At 43.9% G+C, this 25,144-nt stretch overlaps 1 protein-coding gene across 4 annotated transcripts in view; it reads right to left on the bottom strand.

Moving 5' to 3' along the window:
• Nucleotides 1-25,144, bottom strand: part of cenpe (centromere protein E) — a 196,134-nt gene that overhangs the window by 40,692 nt on the left and 130,298 nt on the right. For all 4 annotated transcript variants that reach the window (XR_015077704.1, XM_085983096.1, XM_085983075.1 and 1 more), the window contains 6 exons: nucleotides 22,913-23,059; nucleotides 12,464-12,724; nucleotides 11,998-12,258; nucleotides 10,847-11,107; nucleotides 9,009-9,251; nucleotides 8,248-8,430 (listed from right to left, as the gene is read on the bottom strand). Coding sequence is in view for 3 of the 4 variants with exons in the window: in XM_085983096.1 (XP_085839222.1) it covers nucleotides 8,248-8,430; nucleotides 9,009-9,251; nucleotides 10,847-11,107; nucleotides 11,998-12,258; nucleotides 12,464-12,724; nucleotides 22,913-23,059 (1,356 nt within the window). In the remaining variant the exon portion in view is untranslated. The remainder of the gene's footprint in view (nucleotides 1-8,247; nucleotides 8,431-9,008; nucleotides 9,252-10,846; nucleotides 11,108-11,997; nucleotides 12,259-12,463; nucleotides 12,725-22,912; nucleotides 23,060-25,144) is intronic.

Raw genomic sequence — 25,144 nt, 5'->3', positions numbered from 1 at the left:
AAAATACTGGGTAATCTTGATTTTTTTTTTTTTTTTTTAAACTTTGGAACCATTAAACTAGCATTTTCCCTAATCCTTAAAGTTGAGATATGCCAGATGAAAAGCTGCAGTTCAACACTACTTTCTTAGGCCTGCAGCATACCAATACGAGAAAAGTGATCTGCTGAATTGTCTGTTCCCATTCGTGATGAGAGAGGTTGACCATTTTTGATCTTTAGCAAAACAAGGAGGTTGGAAATTGGATGCAACATTGTCTTAGCATGTGAATTTGTGGGGAAATTGGAAAAAGAAACAAGTGGACAGAAACGAGGCAATTTAGACTTGCATTATGCAAACAATGGCCCGGATTTACCGTGGCCTATGACTGCGTACACAGCCGTAAGTGCCTCGCAAGTTCCGGGTTTAGGCATGGGCTGCACATGCACGAAAACCAGGAACTTGCAAACTGTCAAGAATCTTCTTGACAGATTCTCCGCATCCCCGGGAAATGGACATCCACTGGCAGAGAGTTAGGCTATTTGCCCAGCGAATGCCCATGAAACTCTTACGCCTGATAAAAGCAGGCGCAAGGCCTTTTACTAGCGCAAGGGTGAAAATAAATATTATATAAATATTTTTAAATCATTTTAACATTCAAAAACTTGTAAAAGTGTGTTTTTTTGGCCCCTTAAAAAATGTTTAAATTTATATTTCAAAAAATTTAATTTTTGCTAAATGTTAATGCAATTGTATTTTAATTAATTTTAAACATGTACACAACCTTGAATTAAAAAAAAAAATTGCATGTATTTTTTGGATGATTCCTATTACGCTTATGGCGATTCCATACGTAAATGGAATCCCCATAAGCAGAAGGGGAATCCCCTTTCTGAATGGTTGGGCCAGCCCACATGATCCAGGGATGCTTGAGAACCACATGCACACCTGGGCCTCTACGCAGGCCTACGCGTAGAGGCCCTGGGGCGCGAGTCTCCGTTGATCCAGAACCATCAGGTAGGTGTGTAGATTTATTGCGCTTTGCATGCATCCGTCTGACCGCAAATTCAGGCACCTCTATTCAGAAACAAGAGAGGTGCCATAACACCACTAGGTGTTTTCTATAGGCTGCCAACTAGTGGGAAGGATATAGAGGAGCAAATTTGCAGGGAATTTACAGAGAGGTGCAAGAACTATAGAGTAGTGATAATGGGGGACTTCAACTATCCTAATATAGACTGGGATAGTAATAGTGTAAAGGGCAGAGGGGAAAGAATTTCTGAATTGTGTTCAGGAGAACTTTCTTGATCAGTACGCTACTGGCCCAATGAGGAAGGAGGCATTGCTGGGTCTGGTTCTGGGGAATGAGGTGAGTCAAGTGGAGCAAGTGTCAGTAGGGGACCATTTAGTGAACATTGATCACAGCATCATAAGGTTTAGACTAGGTGTGGAAAAGGACAGGGAGCAATCTGGAGTAAAAATACTGAATTGGAGGAAGGCCAATTTCAGTGGGTTGAGAATGGATCTGGCCCAGGTAAATTGGAATCAAAGATTGGCAGGCAAAACTGTAATCGAACAATGGGCTGCCTTTAAAGAGATGGTTCGGGTACAGTTGAGGTACATTCCCACAAGGGGGAGAAGAAGGACAACCAAAACCAGACGAAAGAGATAGAGAGTAAGATGAAGCAGAAAAAGGGGGTGTATGACACGTCAGGTTGAGAATACAAGTGAGAACCAGGCTGAATATAGAAAGTTCAGAGGGGAAGTGAAAAAGGAAAGAAGAGCGGCAAAGAGAGAGTTTGAGAATAGATTGGCAGCTAACCTAAAAGGGAATCCAAAAGTCTTCTATAGGCATATAAATAGTAAACAGATAGTAAGAGGAGGGGTGGGGCCAATTAGGGACCAAAAAGGAGACCTACGCATGGGGGCAGAGGGCATAGCGGAGGTACTAAATAAGTACTTTGCATCCGTCTTTAACAAGAAAGAAGATGCTGCTAAAGTCATAGTGGAAGAGGAGGTAGTTGAGATACTGGATAGGCTAAAACTTGATAAGGAGGTGGTACTAGAAAGGCTAGCTGTACTTAAAGTAGATAAGTCACCAGGACCGGATGGGATGCATCCTAGGATGCTGAGGGAAGTAAAGGTGGAAATTGCAGAGGTACTGGCCATAATCTTCCAATCCTCCTTGGATACGAGGCTGGTGCCAGAGGACTGGAGAATTGCAAATGTTACACCCTTGTTCAAAAAAGGGTGCAAGGATAAACCCAGCAACTACAGGCCAGTCAGTTTAACCTCGGTAGTGGGGAGCTTTTAGAAACGATAATCCGAGACAAAATTAACAGTCACTTGGACAAGTGTGGATTAATTAAGGAAAGCCAGCACGGATTTGTTAAAGGCAAATCATGTTTAACCAACTTGATTGTGCTTTTTAAATTAGGTAACAGAGGGTTGATGAGGGCAATGCGGTTGATGTGGTGTACATGGAGTTCCAAAAGGTGTTCAATAAAGTGCCACATATTAGGCTTGCCAGCAAAGTTGAAGCCCATGGAATAAAAAGGGACAACGGCAGCATGGATACAAAATTGGCTAAGTGACAGTAAACAGAGTAGTGGTGAACAGTTGTTTATCGGACTGGAGGAAGGTACAGAGTGGTGTTCCCTAGGGGTTGGTACTAGGACCACTGCTTTTCTTGATATATATTAATGACTTAGACTTGGGTGTACAGGGCACAATTTCAACATTTGCAGGTGACACAAACTTGGAGGTATAGTGAACAGTGAGAAGGATATTGATAGACTTCAAGAGGACAGACAGGCTGGTGGAATGGGCGGACACGTGGCAGATGAAATTTAACGCAGAAAAGTGCGAAGTGATACACTCTGGAAGGAAGAACAAGGAGAGGTAATATAAACTAAAGGGTACAATTCTAAAGGGGTGCATGAACAGAGACACCTAGGGGTATATGTGCACAAATCGTTGAAGGTGGCAGGGCAGGTTGAGAAATCGGTTAAAAAAAAAAGCATACGGGATCCTGGGCTTCATGAATAGAGGCAGAGAGTACAAAAGCAAGGAAGTTATGAACCACCTTTATAAAACACTGGATCGGCCTCAACTGGAGTATTGTGTCCAATTCTGGGCACCGCACTTTAGGAAGAATGTGAAGGCCTTAAAAGAGGGTGCAGAAAAGATTTACTTGTACAAGAATAGTTCCAGGGATGAGGGACTTCAGTTACGTGGACAGACTGGAGAAACTGTGGTTGTTCTCCTTAGAGCAGAGAAGGTTGAGAGGAGATTTGATAGAGGTGTTCAAAATCATGAGGGGTTTAGACAGAGTAGATAGAGAGAAACTGCTCCCATGGGCGGAAGAGTTGAGAACCAGAGGACACAGATTTAAAGTGATTAACAGAAGAACTAAAGGTGACATGAGGAAAAACATTTTTACACAGCAAGTGGTTATGATCTGGAATGCACTGCCTGAAAGGGTGGTGGAGACAGATTCAATCGTGGCTTTCAAAAGGGAATTGGATATGTACCTGAAGGAAAAAGTTTTGCAGGGCTACGGGGAAAGGGCGGGGGAGTGGGACTAGCTGAAGTGCTCTTGGAGAGCCAGCATGGGCTCGACGGGCCGAATGGCTCCCCTTCTGTACTGTAACCATTCTATGATTCTATGTTTTTACTGATATTTAAAAAGGTGGATAATAGATCATACAGATTTTTAATTGGTTGTGAAATACTAAAAACTGGAATACATTCCATTAAAGTTACAATAGAGGAGTGCGCTAGATACTTTTACAAAGCACTAGTGTTTTGAACTGATAGTTTAAGACCAGCGTATTTTGTCAATAAATTGGCAGGAGAGCTCGGCCCCGTGGTATGCTCCTCCTGCGCTATGTGGGAAATCAGGGACACTTCCTGTGTCCCTGACGACCATGTGTGCAGGAAGTGTATCCAGCTGCAGCTACTGGCAGACCGCATTACGGCGCTGGAGCTGCGGATGGATGCACACTGGAGCATTCGCGAGGCTGAGGACGTCGTGGATATCACGTTTAACCAGTTGGTCACACCGCGGGTAAAGGTTGCACAGGCAGAAAGGGAATGGGTGACCAACAGGCAGAGTAGTAGGCACAGGCAGGTAGTGCAGGAGTCCCCTGTGGTCATCCCCCTCTCAAACAGATATACCACTTTGGATACTGATGGGGGGCTGGCTTACCAGGGGAAGGCAGCAGCAGCCAACTTCCTGGCACCAGGGGTGGTTCTGCTGCACAGGACGGGAGGAAAAAGAGGGGAAGAGCTATAGTGATAAGTGATTCTATTGTAAGGGGAACAGATAAGTGTTTCTGCAGCCGCAAACGAGACTCCAGGATGGTGTTTGCCTCCCTGGTGCAAGGGTCAAGGATGTCTCAGAGCGGCTGCAGAGCATTTTGGAAGGGGAGGGTGAACAGCCAGTTGTCGTGGTGCATATAGGTAAAAAACGGGATGAGGTCCTAAAAGCTAAATATAGGGAGTTAGGAGGTAAATTAAAAAATAGGACCTCAAAAAAGGTAGTAAACTCAGGATTGCTACTAGTGCCACGTGCTAGTCAGAGTAGAAATAGAAGGATATTTCATATGAATACGTGGCTAGAGGAATGGTGCAAGGGGGAGGGATTCAAATTCCTGGGACATTGGAACCAGTTCTGGGGGAGGTGGGACCAGTACAAACGGGACGGTCTGCACCTGGGCAGGACCGGGACCGATGTCCTTGGGGGAGTGTTTGCTAGAGCTCTGGCAAAGAGTTTAAACTAAAATGGCAGGGGGTTGGGAACCTGAGCAGGGAGACAGAGGAAAGGGAAACAGGGATAGAAGCAAAAGACAGGAAGGAGAAAAACAAAGGTGGCAGTCAGAAAAATCAAGGGTTTAAATCAAATATGGCCACAGTAAATTCTAAAAGGTCTCAGAGCATTAAAAAAACAAGCCTGAAGGCTTTGTGTCTTAATGCAAGGAGCATTCGTAATAAGGTGGATGAATTAGCAGCGCAAATAGAGGTAAATGAATATATATGATATGATTGGGATTACGGAAACATGGCTCCAGGGTGACCAAGGCTGGGAACTCAACATCCAGGGGTGTTCAATATTCAGGAAAGATAGGCAAAATGGAAAAGGAGGTGGGGTAGCATTGCTGGTTAAAGAAGGGATTAACACAATTGTAAGGAAAGATATTGGCTCTGATGATGTGGAATCTGTATGGGTAGAACTGAGAAATACCAAGGGGCAGAGGAATTCCTGGAATGTATACGGGATGGTTTCCTGGACCAATATGTCGAGGAACCAACTAGAGATCAGGCCATCTTAGACTGGGTATTATGCAATGAGAAAGGATTAATTAGCAATCTTGATGTGCGAGGCCCCTTGGGTCGGAGCGATCATAAGATGATAGAATTCTTCATTAAGATGGAGAGTGAAATAGTTGACTCAGAGACGAAGGTCCTGAATTTAAATAAAGGGAACTATGATGGTGTGAGACATGAGTTGGGTAGGATTGATTGGGTAACGTCACTCAAAGGGTTGACGGTGGATAGGCAATGGCAAACATTCAAAGATCGCATGGATGAGCTACAGAATTTATTTATCCCAGTCTGGCATAAAAATAAATAAAAAAAGGTGACTCAACTGTGGCTAACAAGGGAAATTAGGGATAGCATAAGATCCAAGGAGAGGACATATAAATTGGCCAAAAAAAGCAGCAAACCTGAGGATTGGGAGCAGTTTAGGATTCAGCAAAGGAGGACCTAGGGATTAATTAAGAGGGGGGAAAATAGATTATGAATGTAAGCTGGCAGGGAACATAAAAACTGACTGTAAAAGCTTTTATCGATATGTGAAGAGAAAAAGATTGGTGAAGTCAAGCGTAGGTCCCTTACAGTCAGAATCAGGGGAATTTATAATGGGGAACAAAGAAATGGCAGACTAATTAAATGCATATTTTGGTTCTGTCTTCACAAAGGAGGACACAAATAACCTCCCAGAGATGTCAGGGAACATAGGGACTAATGAGAGGGAGGAACTGAAAGAAATCAGTATTTGTAAGGAAATGGTGTTGGGGAAGTTGACTGGATTGAAGGCCGATAAATCCCCAGGGCCTAATAATCTACATCCTAAAGGTACTTAAGGAAGTGGCCCTGGAGATAGTAGATGCATTGCTGGTCATCTTCCAGAACTCGATAGACTCTGGAACAGTACCCATGGATTGGAGGGTAGCTAATGTTACCCACTATTCAAAAAAGGTGGTACAGAAAAAGCGGGGAATTATAGACCGGTAAGCCTGACATCGGTGGTGGGGAAAATGCTAGAGTCCATTATAAAAGATGTAATAGCAGAGCACTTGGAAAACAGTGACAGGATCGGACAAAGTCAACATGGATTTACAAAAGGTAAATCATGCTAGACTAATCTACTGGAATTTTTTGAGGATGTAACTGGTAAAATAGATAAGGGGGAGCCAGTGGATGTGGTGTATTTGGACTTTCAGAAGGCTTTCGATAAGGTCCCGCATAAGAGATTAGCGTGCAAAATTAAGGCACATGGGATTGGGGGCAAGGTATTGACTTGGATAGAGAACTGGTTGGCGGACAGAAAGCAAAGAGTTGGAATAAACGGGTCGTTTTCCGAGTGGCAGGCAGTGACTAGTGGGGTAGCGCAGGGATCGGTCCTAGGACCCCAGCTGTTCGATATATATCTTAATGATCTGGACGAGGGAATTGGATGTAATATCTCCAAATTTGCAGACGATACAAAGCTGGGTGGGAGGGTATGCTGTGAGGAGGATGTCGTGAAACTCCAGTACGATTTGGACAGGTTGGGTGATTGGGCAGAAACATGGCAAATGCACTATAATGTGGATAAATGTGAGGTTATCCACTTTGGTGGCAAAAACAGGAAGGCAGATAATTATTTGAATGGCAATAGATTGGGAGAAGGGGAAGTGCAGAGAGACCTGGGTGTTCTTGTGCACCAGTCGCTGAAGGTAAGCATGCAGGTGCAGCAGGCGGTTAAGGCGGCAAATGGTATGTTGGCCTTCGTAGCGAGAGGGTTCGAGTACAGGAACAAGGAGGTCTTGCTGCAGTTGTACAGGGCCTTGGTGAAACCGCATCTTAAGTATTGTGTGCGGTTTTGGTCGCCTTATCTGAGGAAGGATGTTCCTGCCATGGAAGGAGTGCAGCGAAGATTCACCAGGCTGATACCTGGGATGGCAGGAATGACGTATGAGGAGAGACTGTCGACTGGGCTTATACTCACTGGAGTTTAGAAGATTGAGGGGGGATCTCATCGAAACCTATAAAATTCTGTTAGGCCTGGACAGACTAGATGCAGGAAGGATGTTCCCGATGGCCGGGGAGTCCAGAACTAGGGGTCATAATCTAAGGATAAGGGGTAAGCCATTTAGGACTGAGATGAGGAGGAATTTCTTCACCTAGAGAGTCGTGAACCTGTGGAATTCTCTGCCACAGAGGGCGGTGGAGGCCAGTTCATTAAATATATTCAAGAAGGAGTTGGATATATTTCTTAAGGATAAAGGGATCAAGGGATATGGGGAGAAGGCAGGGACAGGGTACTGAATTTGGATGATCAGCCATGATCTCATTGAATGGTGGAGCAGGCTCGAGGGGCCGAATGGCCTACTCCTGCTCCTATCTTCTATGTTTTTATGTTTCTACCTCCTTTTTCTTGCAATACTGTGACATAATTCAATTGGGTATAAAGGTGAGAGGAAGCATATTAGATCTACTGTATATGTCGTCCTTATTCTGTAAACATCAATATTCATGGCTCCCTCACTGTTCCTTTGACCTGATGCCCCAGGGACTCATTTTGTCTGAAGTTCTGCATTTTATCAGCTTAGATCACTGTAGTCACCACTTTTCAGAAGGACTTGCATATAATTCCAGATGGATAGGAAAAACCAAATGGCTAAAAGATGCCCTTACATCATCCTCCACCTTTGGACGAGACCCAGAAGTGGGTGTAAATTATGTTTTGAGGAGGTTGTTTCCTCGAGATCCATAATAATTAGCCAGTCTCCAGGGAAAATTGCAGCAATTCATTCAGAAAGTGTCTGAATAAATGCTCACATAAAAAAAAAACTAGCATCTACCTTGACTCCAGATAGGATTTCAAACAATCTTCCTTCCTTCCTCATTTGTTCACCTTCCACACAACAATAAGATTGTACCATAGCAAGGAGAGCTACAATTGAAAGCATTGCTAGTAGAATAGTACTGTATAAAGCATACCTGCAACAGCAGATCTTTTTCCTGCAGATGATTAGCAAGCTCATTAATTTCTGTTTCAATTGCATCAGTTTCCAAATTAGTGGACTCAATCTGTGTCTGCTCCTCCTTCAAAGCAACAATTTGTTTCTCCAAAGTTTTGACCAATTCTGCAAGTTCTTGGTTTCTTCTTTCCTCCATTGCAAGCTGTTGGTAATTATTCAAGTATTTACAGCTATGTACAAAGTAGTGGTTACGATTGAAAAACCTGAATAAATTTAAACAAATCTGCTGCACGTATTAAAAATTGTTCTACTGTATCGGGAAGACTAAATTCACAAATTGGTGAAGAGGAGCTGCACATATTTCGGAACAGTATTTTCAGATCACTTGCAATCTCGGGATTAGGGGAAGGGAGAAATAAATAAAAGGAAAGAAACGGGGGGGGGGGGGGGGTGAAAAAGAGGAAAATTAGCATTTTTTGCGAAAGCTATAATTATTTTATTTTCAGCACAGCAGTCATCACCCTGATCTCAACACAAACTGTGGATTGCAGCAAATAAAATTCTTTGTAAACTGGGTCTAAGAGTATTTTCTGGTGAAACTTTGAAGTATGTTCAGTAATGAGTCTGGCATTCGGTCTGCTTTCTAGGTTGTGAGCTATAATACTCAAGCTTCTCCAGTCCTAACAAGAGTAATTGCCAATTGCACTTAATGGCCCAACTTAAAATTATATTGTACAGAATTTAAAAAGTAGCCCAAGTATCCTAACTCCAAATACTCACCATCTCAATCTTTTCACAGAGAACGTTCTGGATTTTATCCATTTGCAATTTGAGCTCATCCTTCTCCATCACTGTGCATAATTTTGTTCTCTCCAGTTGATCATTAGATTCTTGTTGCAAGAGTTCCACTTTTTGCATCTTCAACACATTAGCCTTAATTTCTTTCCTCAACTGTTCAATCTCAATTAGCAGCTGGTCACGGTGAGTTCTTACACTGTTAAGCTCATCTGTCCACTTTAGCAACTGTTGGAAAGAGGAGGTTACACACAAGATGCTGCAAGATTATAAGAACATAAGAAATAGGAGCAGGAGTAGGCCATTTGGTCCTTCGAGCTTGCTCCGCCATTCAATAAGATCATGGTTGATCAATGCATGAATGATGCTGGAGACCTCAGGAAAAGCAAGTAGGATCGTCTACCCAACACTTTAGCCTCATCTCTTGTATTCATGTGCTAGGCTCCATCATGGTTTAGGATGGGCGCGTTGAGAGAGCCACTTCCTCCTCCACTACCATATACGACTGGAGATAGTAAGGCTGCGGAGGTTTGGTCTCATGCTGTCAGTAGGGACTATAGAGCTCGGCTTATTAGCTGCTGCTTTACGTGCTGTAGCTTCAGTAGGTTGCAACCATAGTGGTGCCTAATGCCACTCTTGGAATGCCCTGCTAAACTCTGCATTGAAATAGAGTTGATGTCTGGCTTGATGGTGATCGAGGAGTAAGGGATGCACTGGGTCATGTTACAAATTGCTGCGCTCTTGGCCCACAATGCCTCATGGATGCCCAGTTTTGGGCTGCTACTAGGTTCCAGTTCGCACAGCTACAATACACAGTGGAGGATGTCCTCACTGTGACAAGACGTTGTCTTCACAAGGGCTGTGCTGTGAGCACACCAACCAATGCCGTTGTGGACTGATGTGTCTGCACCAATCAATGCTGTTGTGGACTGATGTGTCTGCACCAGGTAGGCTGAAGATGAAGTGAAGATACCCCCTTGTGTAGGTTCCCTCATTAGTCTGGAAGCCAAGTTCTTCAAGACTCTGCCAATGGTGGTGCTACCGAGCCACTTTTACTGGGGGACATTGAAGTCCCCTTACAAGAAACAAAGTCTGTGCCTTTGCTTTCCTCAAAGCTTTCAACTGATGTTCAACATGAAGTACAAATTAGTTAGTTGGTGGGGATCAGCAGGAAATTTCCTTGATACTGTGAAATGAAGCCATGAAAAGCTCTTGGGTCTGGAGTTAATGCTGCAGACTCCCATGGACACTGCCATTTGATTGTACATTCTTGTACTTCCACTTCTGGTGGTTCTATGCAGCTAGTGTGATAGGAAATACCATGGAATGGTGATGGAAGAGTCTGGGATATTAGCTTATAGATATGATTCCGTGAGCATGATTATGTCAGGCTGCTGCTTGACTGGTAAAATAGTTCTCCCAATTTCATCACTGCCCATCAGTCTTGTCCTGATATGCTGCTGGGGTTACTGCCAATCGGTCCAAACAATATTTTGCTTTTTAAAAAATAAACTCAGTCACAATTGCTTACATCTACATTAGTGAGAGACTGGAGTCACATGTAGGCCAGACCATAACTTTCTTTAAAAAAACCATAGAGCACCAGTTGGGTTTTTACAACAATCCGGTAGCGTTCATGCTTATTTTCTGGTGTTAGCCCACAAAGTGTGGGATTATTAGATTCAGTTTTATAACTTGCAATAGTAGAATTTGAACTCACCGTTTGGGTTGCTCATCCAGCACCACAACCACATGGCCACCATACCATTACTATTTTGTGACATTAACTAAAGAGGTACAATAGGTTACGATCTGTTACTCACCATCTCAGTGTTTTCTTGCAGGGTGCTTTTCATTGCATCCCTTTGTACTTCGACACTCTCCAGTATCTCCTGGAGATCATCCTTCTTCTTTACTACGGCCGATTTTTCATCCTCTAGTTGCTGGAGCCGCTGATTGAATTCCTCTTCTAGAATTTCCGTGCTCTGCTCTTTGGAAACACGAGCTCTCAGCTCTTCAATCTCACCGAGCAGCACATCACGCTGAGACACCACACGGTGGAGTTCCTCAGTTCGCTCTTGCATCTAATAGAAACATTAAAAATTACAGATGGGACTGCATTGCTAGATGCAGACCTTGGTAATGTGTTCCTCCACATTTACATGAGGCTGTCCTGTACACAGCAGAAGATATACTGCAGTAAATCTGGTTAACAAATTCAGTGACAATTCAAAGACCCCAGCATGACAAGCTATCGGGCCAGATTTTGCTGGAGCAAGGCATCCCGTGGCGTGCCCAGTTAGTTAGATTTGTTTGTGCATGTTTAGGTTTTAAAATGTTTTGCTCAAAGATGCTGGAAGTGCGAGCTGATAACGGCGCAGTGAGGACAACAGAGCTTCTGGCACCTTGGTGAACAAGAGGACAAACAGTCCTTAACTCCTTAACCAATGAGATTTAAGGATTGAGAAATAAAGAGGTGTAGGACTGAGAACGGAGGATGAATTAAAGGGGGTGAATTCAATGTCAAATCAGGACGAGAAAGAGAAAGATTGGATTAACAGAGAAACAGACAGAAAATAATTTTTTTTTTTTTAAATGACATTTTTAAAATCTCCTAAAACAATTCACAAATGGAATGAGATGCTACTTTCTGGGCAAGAGAGGTTGATTGGCAGTCATTAACTATTATCACTTTCTGTGGCAAGTTAAATGGCCAATTAATGTGCAACTAGAGCAAGGTCATGAAAATCAGAGGTAAGCGAGAGATGCCATTTTCGCAAAGCTAACGGCCGAGCTGTGCAAACCAGCCAGCAACTTGCGGTGATTCACAATTCACGAGATTTATCTTCCTCACCACAGGTTGCTGGCCAACTTGCACATTAATAACGGAGTGCGTCATTCAGATGTCATAACCTTTTCAGCAAATCTGGCCCACTATATTTATCCCTCTAGTTATTAAGAAGTTATAACTCACCATCTCAGTATTTCCTTGCAGGGTGCTTTTCATTTCATCCCTTTGTACTTTGACACTCTCCAGTATCTCCTGGAGATCATCATCCTTCTTTACTATGGCCGATTTTTCATCCTCTAGTTGCCCGAGCCGCTGATTGAATTTCTCTTCTAGAATTTCTGTGCTCTGTTCTTTGGAAACACGAGCTCTCAGCTCTTCAATCTCACCGAGCAGCACATCACGCTGAGACACCACACGGTGGAGCTCCGCAGTTCGCTCTTGCATCTAATAGAAACATTAAAAATTACAGATGGAACTGTATTGCTAGATGCATACCTTGGCAGTCTTCCTCCACAATATCATGATGTTATCCTGTACACACCAGAAGCTATACTACAGTAAATTTGGCTAATAAATTCAGCGAGGATACAAGGACCCCTTCACGACAAAATTATATTTTCCCCTTAACTATTAAGAATTTATAACTCACCGCCTCAGTGTTTTCTTGCAGGGTGCTTTTCATTTCATCCTTTTGAACTTTGACACTATCCAGTATCTCCTGGAGTGCCTCCTTCTCCTTTAGTATGGTTAATTTCTCATCCTCAAGTTTCTGGAGGCGCTGGTTGAACATTGTTTCTTTAATTTCCGTGCACTGCTCTTTGGAAACATGAGCCCTTAGCTTTTCCATTTCATTCAGCAGCAAGTGATCCTCAGACTCCATACGGTGAAATTCCTCAGCTAGCTCTAGAGTCTAATTGCATGCAGAAATATATTGGTCAGATTATACATACCATGGTCAGATTATACATACCTTGGTGGAGTCAGTTTTCCTCATTCCTTGAAGTTTCTCTGCACACACGAGATTAGCACCAAAACTGTCTTGTTTGTTGGATTGAGAGAACAAACGCAGAAGCAGCACGGTTTTAAAAATAATTTACTAAAGACTGCCCCGGGTAGCACCTTTGTATATTAGAATCATAGAATCTTACAGCATAGGAGGAGGCCATTCTCCCCATCGTGCCTGTGCCGGCTCTTTGAAAAAGCTATCCAATTAGTTCCATTCACTTTTGTTTCCCAATACCCCTGCAAATCAAGTATATATCCAATTCCCCTTTGAAAGTTATTATTGAATCTCCTTACACCGCCCTAATAAGGCAGAGTACTCAGACAATAATTTGCTGCATAAAAAACTTGACCTCAAAAGAATATGTTCATCCATATATATCCTCACTGGCTGAAATCTTAAACGCAAGAAATAGGAGCAGGAGTAGGCTATTTGGCCCTTTGAGACTACTCCGCCATACAATATCATGGATGATCTTCTACCTCAAATCCACCTTCCCATACTATCCCCATACCCATCAAGTCCCTTAGTATCCAAAAATCTATTGATCTCGGTCTTGAATATAATCAAGGATTGAGTATCCACAGCTCTCTGAGGTAGAGAATTCCAAAGATCCACAACCCTCTGGGTGAAGAAATTTCTCCTCATCTCAGTCCTAAATGGCCAAACCCTTATTCTAAGACTGTGACCGATAGTTCTAGACTCCCTAGCCAGGGGAAACATCCTCCCTGCATCTACCCTGCAAGCCCTTAAGAATTTTATATGTTTCAATGAGATCTCATCTCATTTTTCTAAAATCTAGGCCTAGTCTACTCAATCTCTGCTCATAGGACAATCCCCACATCCCAGGAATCAACCTAGTGAACCTTCGTTGCACTCCCTATATGGAACTAAATATTCCAGGATACTTAACTTTTAGCAGGGATAGGCAAAATGGAAAAGGAGGAGGGGTAGCCCTGATAATAAAGGATGGGATAAAGACAGTAGAGAGAAAAGATCTTAGCTCCAAAAATCAAGTAGAATCAGTTTGGGTGGAGCGAAGAAACAGCAAGGGGCAGAAAACATTGGTGGGAGTTGTTTATAGGCTCCCAAACAGTAGTTGTAATGTAGGGCAGAGTATAAATCAGGAAATTAGAGGCGCATGTAACAAGGGTAATACAGTAATCATGGGGGACTTTAATCTACATATAGACTGAACAAACCAAATTTGCTGCAATAGTCTGAACGACGATTTCATGGAACGTATGCAAGATAGTTTTCTATATCAGTATGTTGAGGAACCAACTAGGGAACAGGCTATTTTAGATCTAGTATTGTATAATGAGAAAGGGTTAATTAATAACCTTGTAGTAATGGGGCCTTTAGGGAAGAGTGACCATATGATAGAATTTTATATTGAGTTTGAAAGTGATTTAGTTAAATCTGAGACTAAGGTCTTAAATCTAAAAGCAAACCACGTAAGTATGAGGGGTGAGTCGGCTAAGGTAGATTGGGAAACTACATTAAGAAAGAAAGACTTGCATTTATATAGCGCCTTACAGGACCACTGGACGTCTCAAAGCGCTTACATTCAATTAAGTATATTTTTGAAGTGGAGTCACTGTTATAATGTAGGAAACGCGGCAGCCTATTTGCGCTCAGCAAGGTCCCACAAAACAGCAATGTGATAATGACCAGATAATCTGTTTTATTAGTTATGTTGGTTGAGGGATAAATATTGGCCAGGGCACCAGGGATAATTCCCCTACTCTTCTTCGAAATAGTGTCATGGGATCTTTTACGTCCACCTGAAAGAGCAGACGGGTCCTCGGTTTAACTTCTCATCCAAAAGACGGCACCTCCGACAGTGCAGCACTGGAGTGTCAGCCTAGCCTCTGGAGTGGGACTTGAACCCACAACCTTCCGACTCAGAGGCGAGTGCACTACCAACTGAGCAAAGGCTGACACTGAATGACAGTAGAGAAGCAATGGCTAGCATTTAAAGAATACATAATTTACAACAACTATACATTCCTTTAAGGCACAAACAGCCCACAGGAAAAGTGGTCCAACGGTGGCTAACAAGAGAAGTTAAAGATAGTATTAGATCAAAGGAAGAGGCATATAATGTTGCCAAAAGAGTAGTAAGCGTGAGGATTTTAGAATTCAGCAAAGGAGGACCAAGAAATTGATAAAGAAAGGGAAAATGAGAGTAAAATAGCGAGACATAAAAACAGACTGTAAAAGCTTCTATAGGTATATAAAAAGGAAAAGATTAGCAAAAGTAAATGTGGGTCCCTTACAGGCTGAGACAGGAGAAATTATAATGGGGAATAAGGAAACGGCAGGGAAATTAAACAAATAATTTGTGTCTGTCTTCACAGAAGACGACGCAAAAAACTTCCTGGAAACAGTGGAGAAGCAAGGCTCTAGCGAGAATGAGGAACTGAAAAAAATTTGTATTAGTAAAAAAAGAGTGCTGGAGAAATTAATGGGACAAAGTGGATAAAGCCCCTAGATTTTGAAAGAGTTGGCTAGAGATAATGGATGTATTGGTTGTCATTTTCCAAAATTCCATAGATTCTAGAACTGTTCCTGCGGATTGGAAGGTAGCAAATGTAACCCCACTATTTAAAGAAAGTAGGGAGAAAGAAAATGGGGAACTACAGACCAGTTAGCCTGACATCAGCAGTAGGGAAAATGCTAGAATCTATTATTAAGGATGTGCTAACAGGGCACTAGAAAATAATAGATTTGGCAGAGTTAACATGGATTTATGAAAGAGAAATTGTGTGACAACTTGTTAGAGATCTTTGAGGTTGTAACTAGCAGAATAGATAAGGGGGAACCAGTGGATGTGGTGTATTTGGATTTTCAGAAGGCATTCAATAAGGTGCCACACAAGAGGTTATTAAACAAAATTAGGGCTCATGGGATTGTTGGTAATATACCAGCATAGAGTGAGGACTGGTTAAAGGACAGAAAGCAGAGAGTAGGAATAAACGGGTCATTTTCGGGTTGGCAGGCTGTAACTAGTGGGGTACCGCAAGGATCAGTGCTTGGGCCTCAGCTATTCACAATCTACATCAATGATTTGGATGAGGGAACCAAATGTAATATATCCAAGTTTGCTGATGATAAAGCTGGGTGGGAATATAAGTTGTGAGAAGGATGCAAGGCGGCTTCAAAAGGGATATAGACAGGCTGAGTGGGCAAGAACATGGCAAATGGAATATAATGTGGAGAATGTGAAGTTATCCACTTTGGTAGGAAAAATAGAAAAGCAGAGTATTTTTTAAATGGCGATTGGGAAATGTTGGTGTTCAGAGGGAGCTGGGTGTCCTTGTACAAGAAACACAAAGTTAACATGCAGGTACAGCAAGCATTTGGGAAGGCCTTTATTACAAGAGGATTTGAGTATAAGAGTAAAGATGTCTTACTGCAATTATATAGGGCCCTGGTGAGACCACACCTGGAGTATTGTGTACAGTTTTGGTCTCCTTACCTAAGGAAGGATATACTTGCCATAGAGGGAGTGCAACGAAGGTTCACCATACTGGTTCCTGGGATGGGGGGGGGGGGGGGGGGATTGTCCTACATGGAGAGATTGAGTAGACTAGGCCTATATTCTCTGGAGTTTAGAAGAGGTGATCTCATTGGAAAAATACAAAATTCTTACAGGGCTTGACAGGGTAGATGCAGGGAAGATGTTTCCCCTGGCTGGGGAGTCTCGAACCGGGGTCACAGTCTCAGGATAATGGGTCGGCCATTTAGGACTGGGATGAGGAGAAATTTCTTCACTCAGAGGGTGGTGAATCTTTGGAATTCTCTACCCCAGAGAGCTGTGGAGGCTCAGACGTTGAGTATATTCAAGACAGAGATCAATAGATTTTTGAATATTAAGGGAATCAAGGGATATTGGAATAGTGCAGGAAAGTGGAGATAATGTAGATGATCAGCCATGATCTTACTGAATGGCAGAGCAGGCTCAAAGGGCCTACTCCTGCTCCTATTTCTTATGTTCCCTCTAAGGCAAGTATATTGTTCCTTAGGTAAGGAGACCAAAATGGTACACAGTACTCCAGGTTTAATCTCACCAAGGCACTAAACAACCATAGTAAGACTTCATGGGGAGATATTCAGTATAGCCCCGTTTGGGGTGCTAAAACTTTAAAAGTTGAAAAATTAGCGCTAGGTGCTAATCATTCTCGCCTCCCGCAAAATTCAGTTTTAGCACTCCAAGAGGGAAGTGGAGCGTTAAATCAAGTGCTAACCACTTCTTACGGCGCTAAAGTCCAAGAGCAGGGCAGTAGCAGCAGAGCGCTAAACAACTGAGCGCATTGTAAACGGCACTCTTCATCAGAGAGGTTGCTTCCCTCGCTTAAAGGGAAGGGCCAATGATGCTGCACAAGCTAGTTGTCATTAGTTCTGTTTTGCAAGGCAACCTGGGCGACTGCCATTACAGCCCCAAACACACTCAAAGTGGAGGGCTTGGACATCTTGCACCATGAAACATGAAAAACTTTGCACAGGCACCAGACTGGTGCAAATAATAAAGGTTGCGCTAGCTGAAAAGCATTCCCTTTAATTACCGCTTCCGAAGCGGCCAGCCGAGTTCACAATGCCGCCTTTTGCTGGCGTTGTCGGCGCGAGGCGATAAAGCAGGGGGCTAGAGTCAATTTTCCATCCGGGGTGATGCGCACTTTATGACTTCACAATATGCGAGGTGCTAGAGGCCCAGACGCGAAGAGTTAGCACCAGCATTGATCCTAGTGGGACCCCACGAGTAATAGCCTACCAAACTGAAAATGACCCGTTTATTGTCTTTTAGCCAATCCTCTTTATCACTGCTAATATTTTACCCTCAACCCCATAAGTCCTCATCTTGTGCAACAACCTTTCATGTGGCACTTTATCGAATGCCTTTTGAAAATCCAAATATACTACATCCACTGGTTCCCCTTTATCTACCCTGCTAGTTACATCCTCAAAAATCTAACAGATTTGTCAAACATAATTTCCCTTTCATAAATCTATGCTGACTCTGCCTAATCATATGATTATCTAAGTTCCCTGTTACCACTTCCTTACTAATGGATTCCAGCATTTTCCCCAGACGACTAACGTCAGGCTCATTTTTTTTTTTTTTTTTAATAATAGCGGCGTTACATTTGGTACCTCGCAATCCATGTTGAACACCAGTTGGAAGAAGCAGAGTGTAGCAAGGGCACAGAATGTACTCTGGGTAGGGGACTTCAATAGCCATCACCAAGAGTGGCTCGGTAGCATCACTACTGACCGAACATAGCTGCCAGTCTGGGCCTGCGACAAGTGGCGCGGGAACCAACATGAGGGAAAAACCTACTTAACCTCGTCCTCACCAATCTACCTGTCGCAGATGCATCTGTCCATGACAGCATTGACGAAGTCCCGTCTTCACACTGAGGACACCCTCCATTGTGTTGTGTGGCACTATCACTGTGCTAAATGGGATAGATCCAGAACAGATTTAGCAGTCCAAAACTGGGCATCCATGAGATGCTGTGGGCCATCAGAATTGAACTCCATCACAATCTGTAACCTCATGGCCCGGCATATCCCTCACACTACCATTACCATCAAGCCAGGGGACCAACCCTGGTTCAATAAAGTGTAGAAGAGCATGCCAGGAGCAGCACCAGGCGTACCTAAAAATGAGGTGCCAACCTGGGGAAGCTGCAACACAGGACTACATGCATGCTAAAAAGTGGAAGCAGCATGACAGACATAGCTAAGCAATCCCACAATCAAATCAAAGCTCTGCAGTTCTGCCACATCCAGTCGTGAAAGGTGGTGGACCATTAAGCAACTAATGGGAGGAGGAGGCTCCATAAATATCCCCATCCTCAATGATGGTGGAGCCCAGCACGTGAGCGCAAAAGACAAAGCTGAAGTGTTTGTAACCATCTTCAAACAGAAGTGCCAAGTGATGATCCATATAGGCCTCCTCCTGAGGTCCCCACCACCACAGAAGCCAGTCTTCAGCCAATTCGATTCACTCCACGTGATATCAAGAAACGGCTGAGCACACTAGATACAGCAAAGGCTGTGGGCCCTGACAACATTCCGGCTGTCGTGCTGAAGACTTGTGCTCCAGAACTAGCTGCGCCTCCAGTCAAGCTGTTCCAGTACAGCTAGAACACTGGCATCAATCCAACAATGTGGAAAAATGCTCAGGTATGTCCTGTCCACAAAAAGCAGGACAAATCCAATCCGGCCAATTACCGCCCCATCAGTCTACTCTCAAATCATCAGCAAAGTGATGGAAGATGTCATCGGCCATGCTATCAAGCAGCACTTACTCACCAATAACCTGCTCACTGATTCCCAGTTTGGGTTCCACCTTAGGCCAAACATGTACAAAAGAGGTGAATTCCAGAGGTGAGTTGAGAGTGACTGCTCTCAACATCAAGGCAGCATTTGACCAAGTGCGGCATCAAGGAGCCCTAGTAAAACTGAAGTCAATGGGAATCGGGGGGAATGCTCTCCACTGGCCGGAGTCACACGTAGCATAAAGGAAGATGGCTGTGGTGATTGGAAATCAATCATCACAGCCCCAGGACATCACTGCAGGAGATCCTCAGGGCAGTATCCTAGGCTCAACTATCTTCAGCTACTTCATCAATGACTTTCCCTCCATCTTAAGGTCAGAAGTGGGGATGTTCGCTGCAGTGTTAAGTGCCATTCGCAACTCCTCAGATAATGAAGCAGTCCATGCCCACATGCAGCAAGACCTGGATGACATTCAGGCTTGGGCTGATAAGTGGCTGGTAACATTCGTGCCACAGAAGTGCCAGGCAATGACTATCTCCAACAGGCGACCGTCTAACCACCTCCCCTTGACATTCAATGGCATTACCATTGCTGAATCCCTCACCATCAATATCCTGGGCGTCACCATTGACCAGAAACTTAACTGGACCAGCCACATAAATACTGTGGCAACAAGAGCAGGTCAGAGGCTGGGTATTCTGCAGCAAGTGTCTCATCTCCTGACTCCCCAAAGCCTATCCACCATCTACAAGGCACAAGTAAGGAGTGTGATAGAATACTCTCCACTTGCCTGGATGGAGCACTAGCACTCAAAGACCCCGCTAAGAAAGCCCTATTCAGCCTGCGCCTCACAATCAACCTGACGACTCCCAGTGATGCAGAGGCACAGAGTGTCCGCAAGAAAGCAGCTCTACAGATACCTGAAGGCCGAGGTCCAACAAAAAACTCACGACCTAAAGAACAGATCTTGGGTGGAGAAAGCGCAGGAGATCCAGCAGCTAGCAGACAACCACGATATGCGTGGATTCTTTACGGCAGTCAAGACCACCTACGGCCCAAGCACCCAAGGTCCTACCCCACTGCGGGCCAAGAACGGAGAGGTGCTCATCAAGGACAGGGAGACAGTCAGTGCCCGCTGGAAGGAGCACTTCGAAGATCTCCTTAACCGAGACTCTGTCTTCAACGTGAGTGCCCTCCACTCCATCCCACAACATGCTATCCGCTACCACTTCAGCACAACCCCAGCCCAGCAGGAGGTTGAAAAGGCCATCCGACAACTGAAGAACAAGGCCTCAGGAGCAGATAGAATCCCTGCCAAGGCACTAAAGCATAGCAAAGAAGCACTACTGGCACGAATTCATGAACTAATTTCTCTTATCTGGAAGGAGGAGAGCATGCCAGAGGATCTCAGACGACGTAATTTTTGACCATCTTCAAGAAAGGGGACAAGTCCGATTGCTGTAATTACAGAGGAGTTTCCCCTGCTGTCTGCCACAGGGAAAGTCATCGCAACAATCCTCCTCAATCGCCTTCTCCCAGTGGCTGAAGAGCTCCTCCCAGAGTCGCAATGCGGATTCCGCCCACTAAAGGACACAATGGACACGGTCTTCACCATGCGTCAATTACAAGAGAAATGCAGGGAACAGCACCAACCACTGTACATGGCCTTCTTTGACCTCACAAAGGCCTTCGACACTATCAACCGTGAATGTCCTCCTCAAATTTGGCAGCCCTCAAAGGTTTGTCACCATCCGCCGCCTGCTTCACGACTACATCCATGCCGCGATCCTGACCAACGGTTCCACCACAGACCCAATTCACGTACGGACCGAGGTCAAGCAAGGCTGTGTCACTGCACCAATGCTCTTCTCGAGCTTCCTTGTTGCAATGCTCCATTTCACACTCAGTAAGCTCCACGCTGGAGTGGCGCCAATTTACATAACAAACGGGAAACTGTTCAACCTCCGTCGCCTCCAGTCCAGATCCAAGGTCGTCCCATCCTGTCATCGAATTACAGTATCCAGACGAGGCTTGCATCTGTGCACACTCGGAGGTCGAACTCCAAACCATCGTCAACACCTTCACCGAAGCGTACCAGAACATGGGCCTTACACTAAACATCCGTAAGACAAAGGTCCTCTACCAACCTGCACCTGCCACACAGTACTGCGCCCCGATTATCAAAATCCACGATAAGGCCTTGGACAACGTGGACCACTTTCCATACCTCAGAAGCCTACTGTCAATAAGGGCAGACGTCGATGACGAAGTCCAACACTGCCTTCACTGTGCCAGTGCAGCCTTCGGTCGCCTGAGGAAGAGTGTTTTTGAAGACCAGGACCTCAAACCCGGCACCAAGCTCATGGTCTACAGAGGAGTAGTGATACCCGCCCTGCTGTATGCCTCAGAGACATGGACCATGTACAGCAGGCACCTCAAAGCACTGGAGAGGTACCACCAACACTGCCGCCACAAGATCCTGTAAATCCATTGGCAGGATAGGTACACCGTCAGTGTTCTCGCTCAGGCCAACATCCCCAGCATCAAAGCTTTGACCACGCTCGATCAGCTCCGACGGATGGGTCACATCGTCCGCATGCCCGATACGAGACTCCCAAAACAAACGCTCTACTCAGAGCTCAGACACGGCAAGAGAGCCCAGGTGGGCCAAGGAAACGCTTCAAGGATACCCTCAAAGCCTCCTTGAAAAAGTGCAACATCCCCACTGACACCTGGGAATCCCTGGCCCAAGACTGCACAAATGTGGAGAAGCATCCGGGAAGGCGCCAAACACCGAGTCTCTTCGGCAGGAGAAAGTGTAAGCCAAGCGCAAGCAGCGCAACGAGTGCACGTCAACCCAAGCACCCCACCCACCCGCCCCTTCAACCACCCCACCTGTGACAGACTATAGGTCCTGCATTGGACTCCTCAGTCACCTGAAACTCATTTTAATGTGGAAGCAAGTCATCCTCGGTTCAGAGGGACTGCCTAAGAAGGATGAGTGCAGCTCCAACAACACTCAAGAAGCTCGACACCATCCAAAACAAAGCAGCCCACTTGATTGGCACCCCATACACCACCTTAAACATTAATTCCCTCTACCACTGGCATACCATCTACAAGATGCACTGCAGCAACTCACCAAGGCTTCTTCGGCAGCACCTCCCAAACCCGCGACCTCTACCACCTAAAAGGACAAGGGCAGCAGGCGCATGGGAACACCATCACCTGTAAGTTCCCCTCTAAGTCACACACCATCCTGACTTGGAAGTTTATCGCCGTTCCTTCATGGTCGCTGGGTCAAAATCCTGGAACTTCCTCCCTAACAGCACTGTGGAGGACCTTCACCACAAGGATTGCAGCGGTTCAAGAAGGCAGCTCACCATCACCTTCTCAAGGTAACCTAGGGATGGGCAATAAATGCTGGCCTTGCCAGCAGCACCCACATACCATGAACAAATTTTTAAAAAATCCACGGGGACCGTTCAAGAATCTAGGGAATTTTGGTAGATCACAACCAATGCATCCACTATCTCTGCAGCAATATTGACCAACTCATGGGTACAAGTCCAAACAAATACAACTTCAGCAGAACCTATTTTATGCTTCATTTCTGTCTACACTCAGGGTAATAATAATATTGTGCATTTTACAAAACCAGAATAGGATGCCATTATATTACAATTAAATCAGCACAAAAACCATGTTGACAGCTACAGTTGATAGTTTCCCTTGGTCATTGATTCTGTAACTATTTTTTTGAAAATTTCATGGGTACCTTCCAATACGTTTAGTAAATTGTACCTTTTCATCCTGAATCTGAGAGAACCTGTCCTGCAAACTAGAAATGAGGTCGCTCTTGTCCTGTATCTCAATTTTCAGTTGATTCACCATTTTCTCCTGCTGCGTTAACTTTTCATGTGTTTGCTGTAGTTCTTTGGTCTGCACAATCTGAAAAGAATGAACTCCATAAGTTGCAACAATGCAATTTCAAAAGTAGGTACCTAAAGATTACACTAAGTGACAAGTTACCCTGACCTCTTCAGGTAATTTCATTATTTAATGCAAGTTATGCTATTTGAGCCAGTGATAAGTCATCAATGGATTGAAAATATGAACCAATCCCAAATGTTATCAGATGTGCATCAAATACATGAACCTCTTTCTCAAAGCGCATAGTACTGCCCGCTGCTACACCCATTTTATATTTAAGCCAAAGCAGCATAAAAACAGATGACTTGTTAGGTTAAAAGCAGCAGTTAATTCAATTACTTGGGTTATTTGGCATTTAACTCAGATGAGTTCAGAGAAACTTAATGGGTTAAACAACTGTGTCTGTTCCCAAATAGCTTTATTACAATATTAACCCTAAACTAAGCTAGCAATTACAAAAAATTAAGTAACTACTTGACCAGTCCCTCTTAACGAGCGCAATTTAATTTTGCTTTTCTCCAATCATTTCCTCCCAACTGTAAATCATTTACTGTGCCTTTGCAATACCATAGTATGAAAAAGATGCCCAAACTAAAATGTCAGGTCAGCTGAGCCAGAGACAGTTCCTGCTAGACAATGCTGGTGGACAAAACTCGCCTAATTGAACTGGTACAGGCCACTTTTATCTGCAAGAACCTCAAGCACTTAACATCCCTATCCTACAAGTTTAAGTATTGAATACTCTTAAGAAAAATTGGGCAACATACATACTCCATGAATAGTGATGAAATAGCCAAGAGCAGTGTACAGCTGCAAAAGTACTTCCTCTATTACTACTGTTTTCGCTATATAGTTCAACATTCTATTTATTTTGTTCATTGTCGCTCTGGTTAGATCAGGAATTTTGTTCTGTTTCTAGCTCTGGTCACCAAGACATATGGGAGACCAGAGCGAGATTCAGCCTTGAACAGAGGCAGCTGAAAAGGTGATTTTAGAGAGACAGCCAAGAGAATAAAACTGTTTGGAAAAGTAAATTTAGGACTAATATCAGGAAGTTCCATTTCACACAAAGTAATCTAGACATTGAAACGACTTCTAGGTACAGAAATGCAGGCAAATATATTGAAATCATTAAAAAAAAAACACAGCTGGATATAGTGATGAGAAGACGATAGTATTTTCTGGATGGATGAACCAAGATGGGCCAAATGGCCTTCATCTGTATTTAGGAGGGTATACATATCAGGAAAGGATTAACAGGCTGGGTCTCTTCTCTTGGGGAAAAAAAAAGACACCTCAGGGGTGACCTAATCGAATTCTTTAAAATTATGAAAGGTTTTGATAGATTGGATAGAGAATTTTCCACTTGTGGGGAAGAGTGTAACTAGAGGCCATCAATATATGATAGTCACCAAGAAATCCAATAGGTGATTCAGAAGAAACTTCTTTACCCAAAGAGTGGCGATAATGTGGAACTTGCTACCACGGAGTGGTTGAAGCGAAAAGTATAGATGCATTTAAAGGGAGGTGAGACAAGCATATGAGGGAGAAGGGAATAGAGGGTTATGCTGATAGATTTAGATTAAGAAAGACAGGAGGAGGCTCGAGTGCAGCATAAGTGCCGGCACAGACTGGTTGGGCCAAATGGCCTGTTTCTGTGCAGTATATCCTATGTAATCTTGTGATGAGAGATCATTTGCCTTATACCTGATAACTTGTCCCCTCGGTTGGATGTTCAATACGACAAAATAATTAATAACCCTGGGTCTTGAGCAGATATAATGAACAGAGATTATGGGGATAATCAACATTTTGTTTAGTGAATCGATATTTCTAAATGATTGGTTTTCAATGGAACTGAAAACTAAAAAGTCCTGTAGACTTAATATGGAGCTTGGTATGGGATTTTACACAATAGGGAAAATATGCCCAGTATATAATTTTTCCCCCCATTGAAGTGGTTGCATTGTTCTTGGACTATGATAAAGGATTTAATTGTCTGCTAGTCTCAAAAGTTGCCTGGAAAATGCTGATGGAGCTTTGACAGTTCACCATACCGAACAGTGAGATTTCTTGTGGCAAACGGCTACTTGCAAGGCATTC

Source organism: Somniosus microcephalus, chromosome 1 (assembly GCF_052327205.1).
Source record: "Somniosus microcephalus isolate GS21.2 chromosome 1, FLI_Smic_1.0, whole genome shotgun sequence".
Classification (NCBI taxonomy): Eukaryota; Metazoa; Chordata; class Chondrichthyes; order Squaliformes; family Somniosidae; genus Somniosus; species Somniosus microcephalus.
This window is presented reverse-complemented; position numbering and strand designations above follow the sequence as displayed.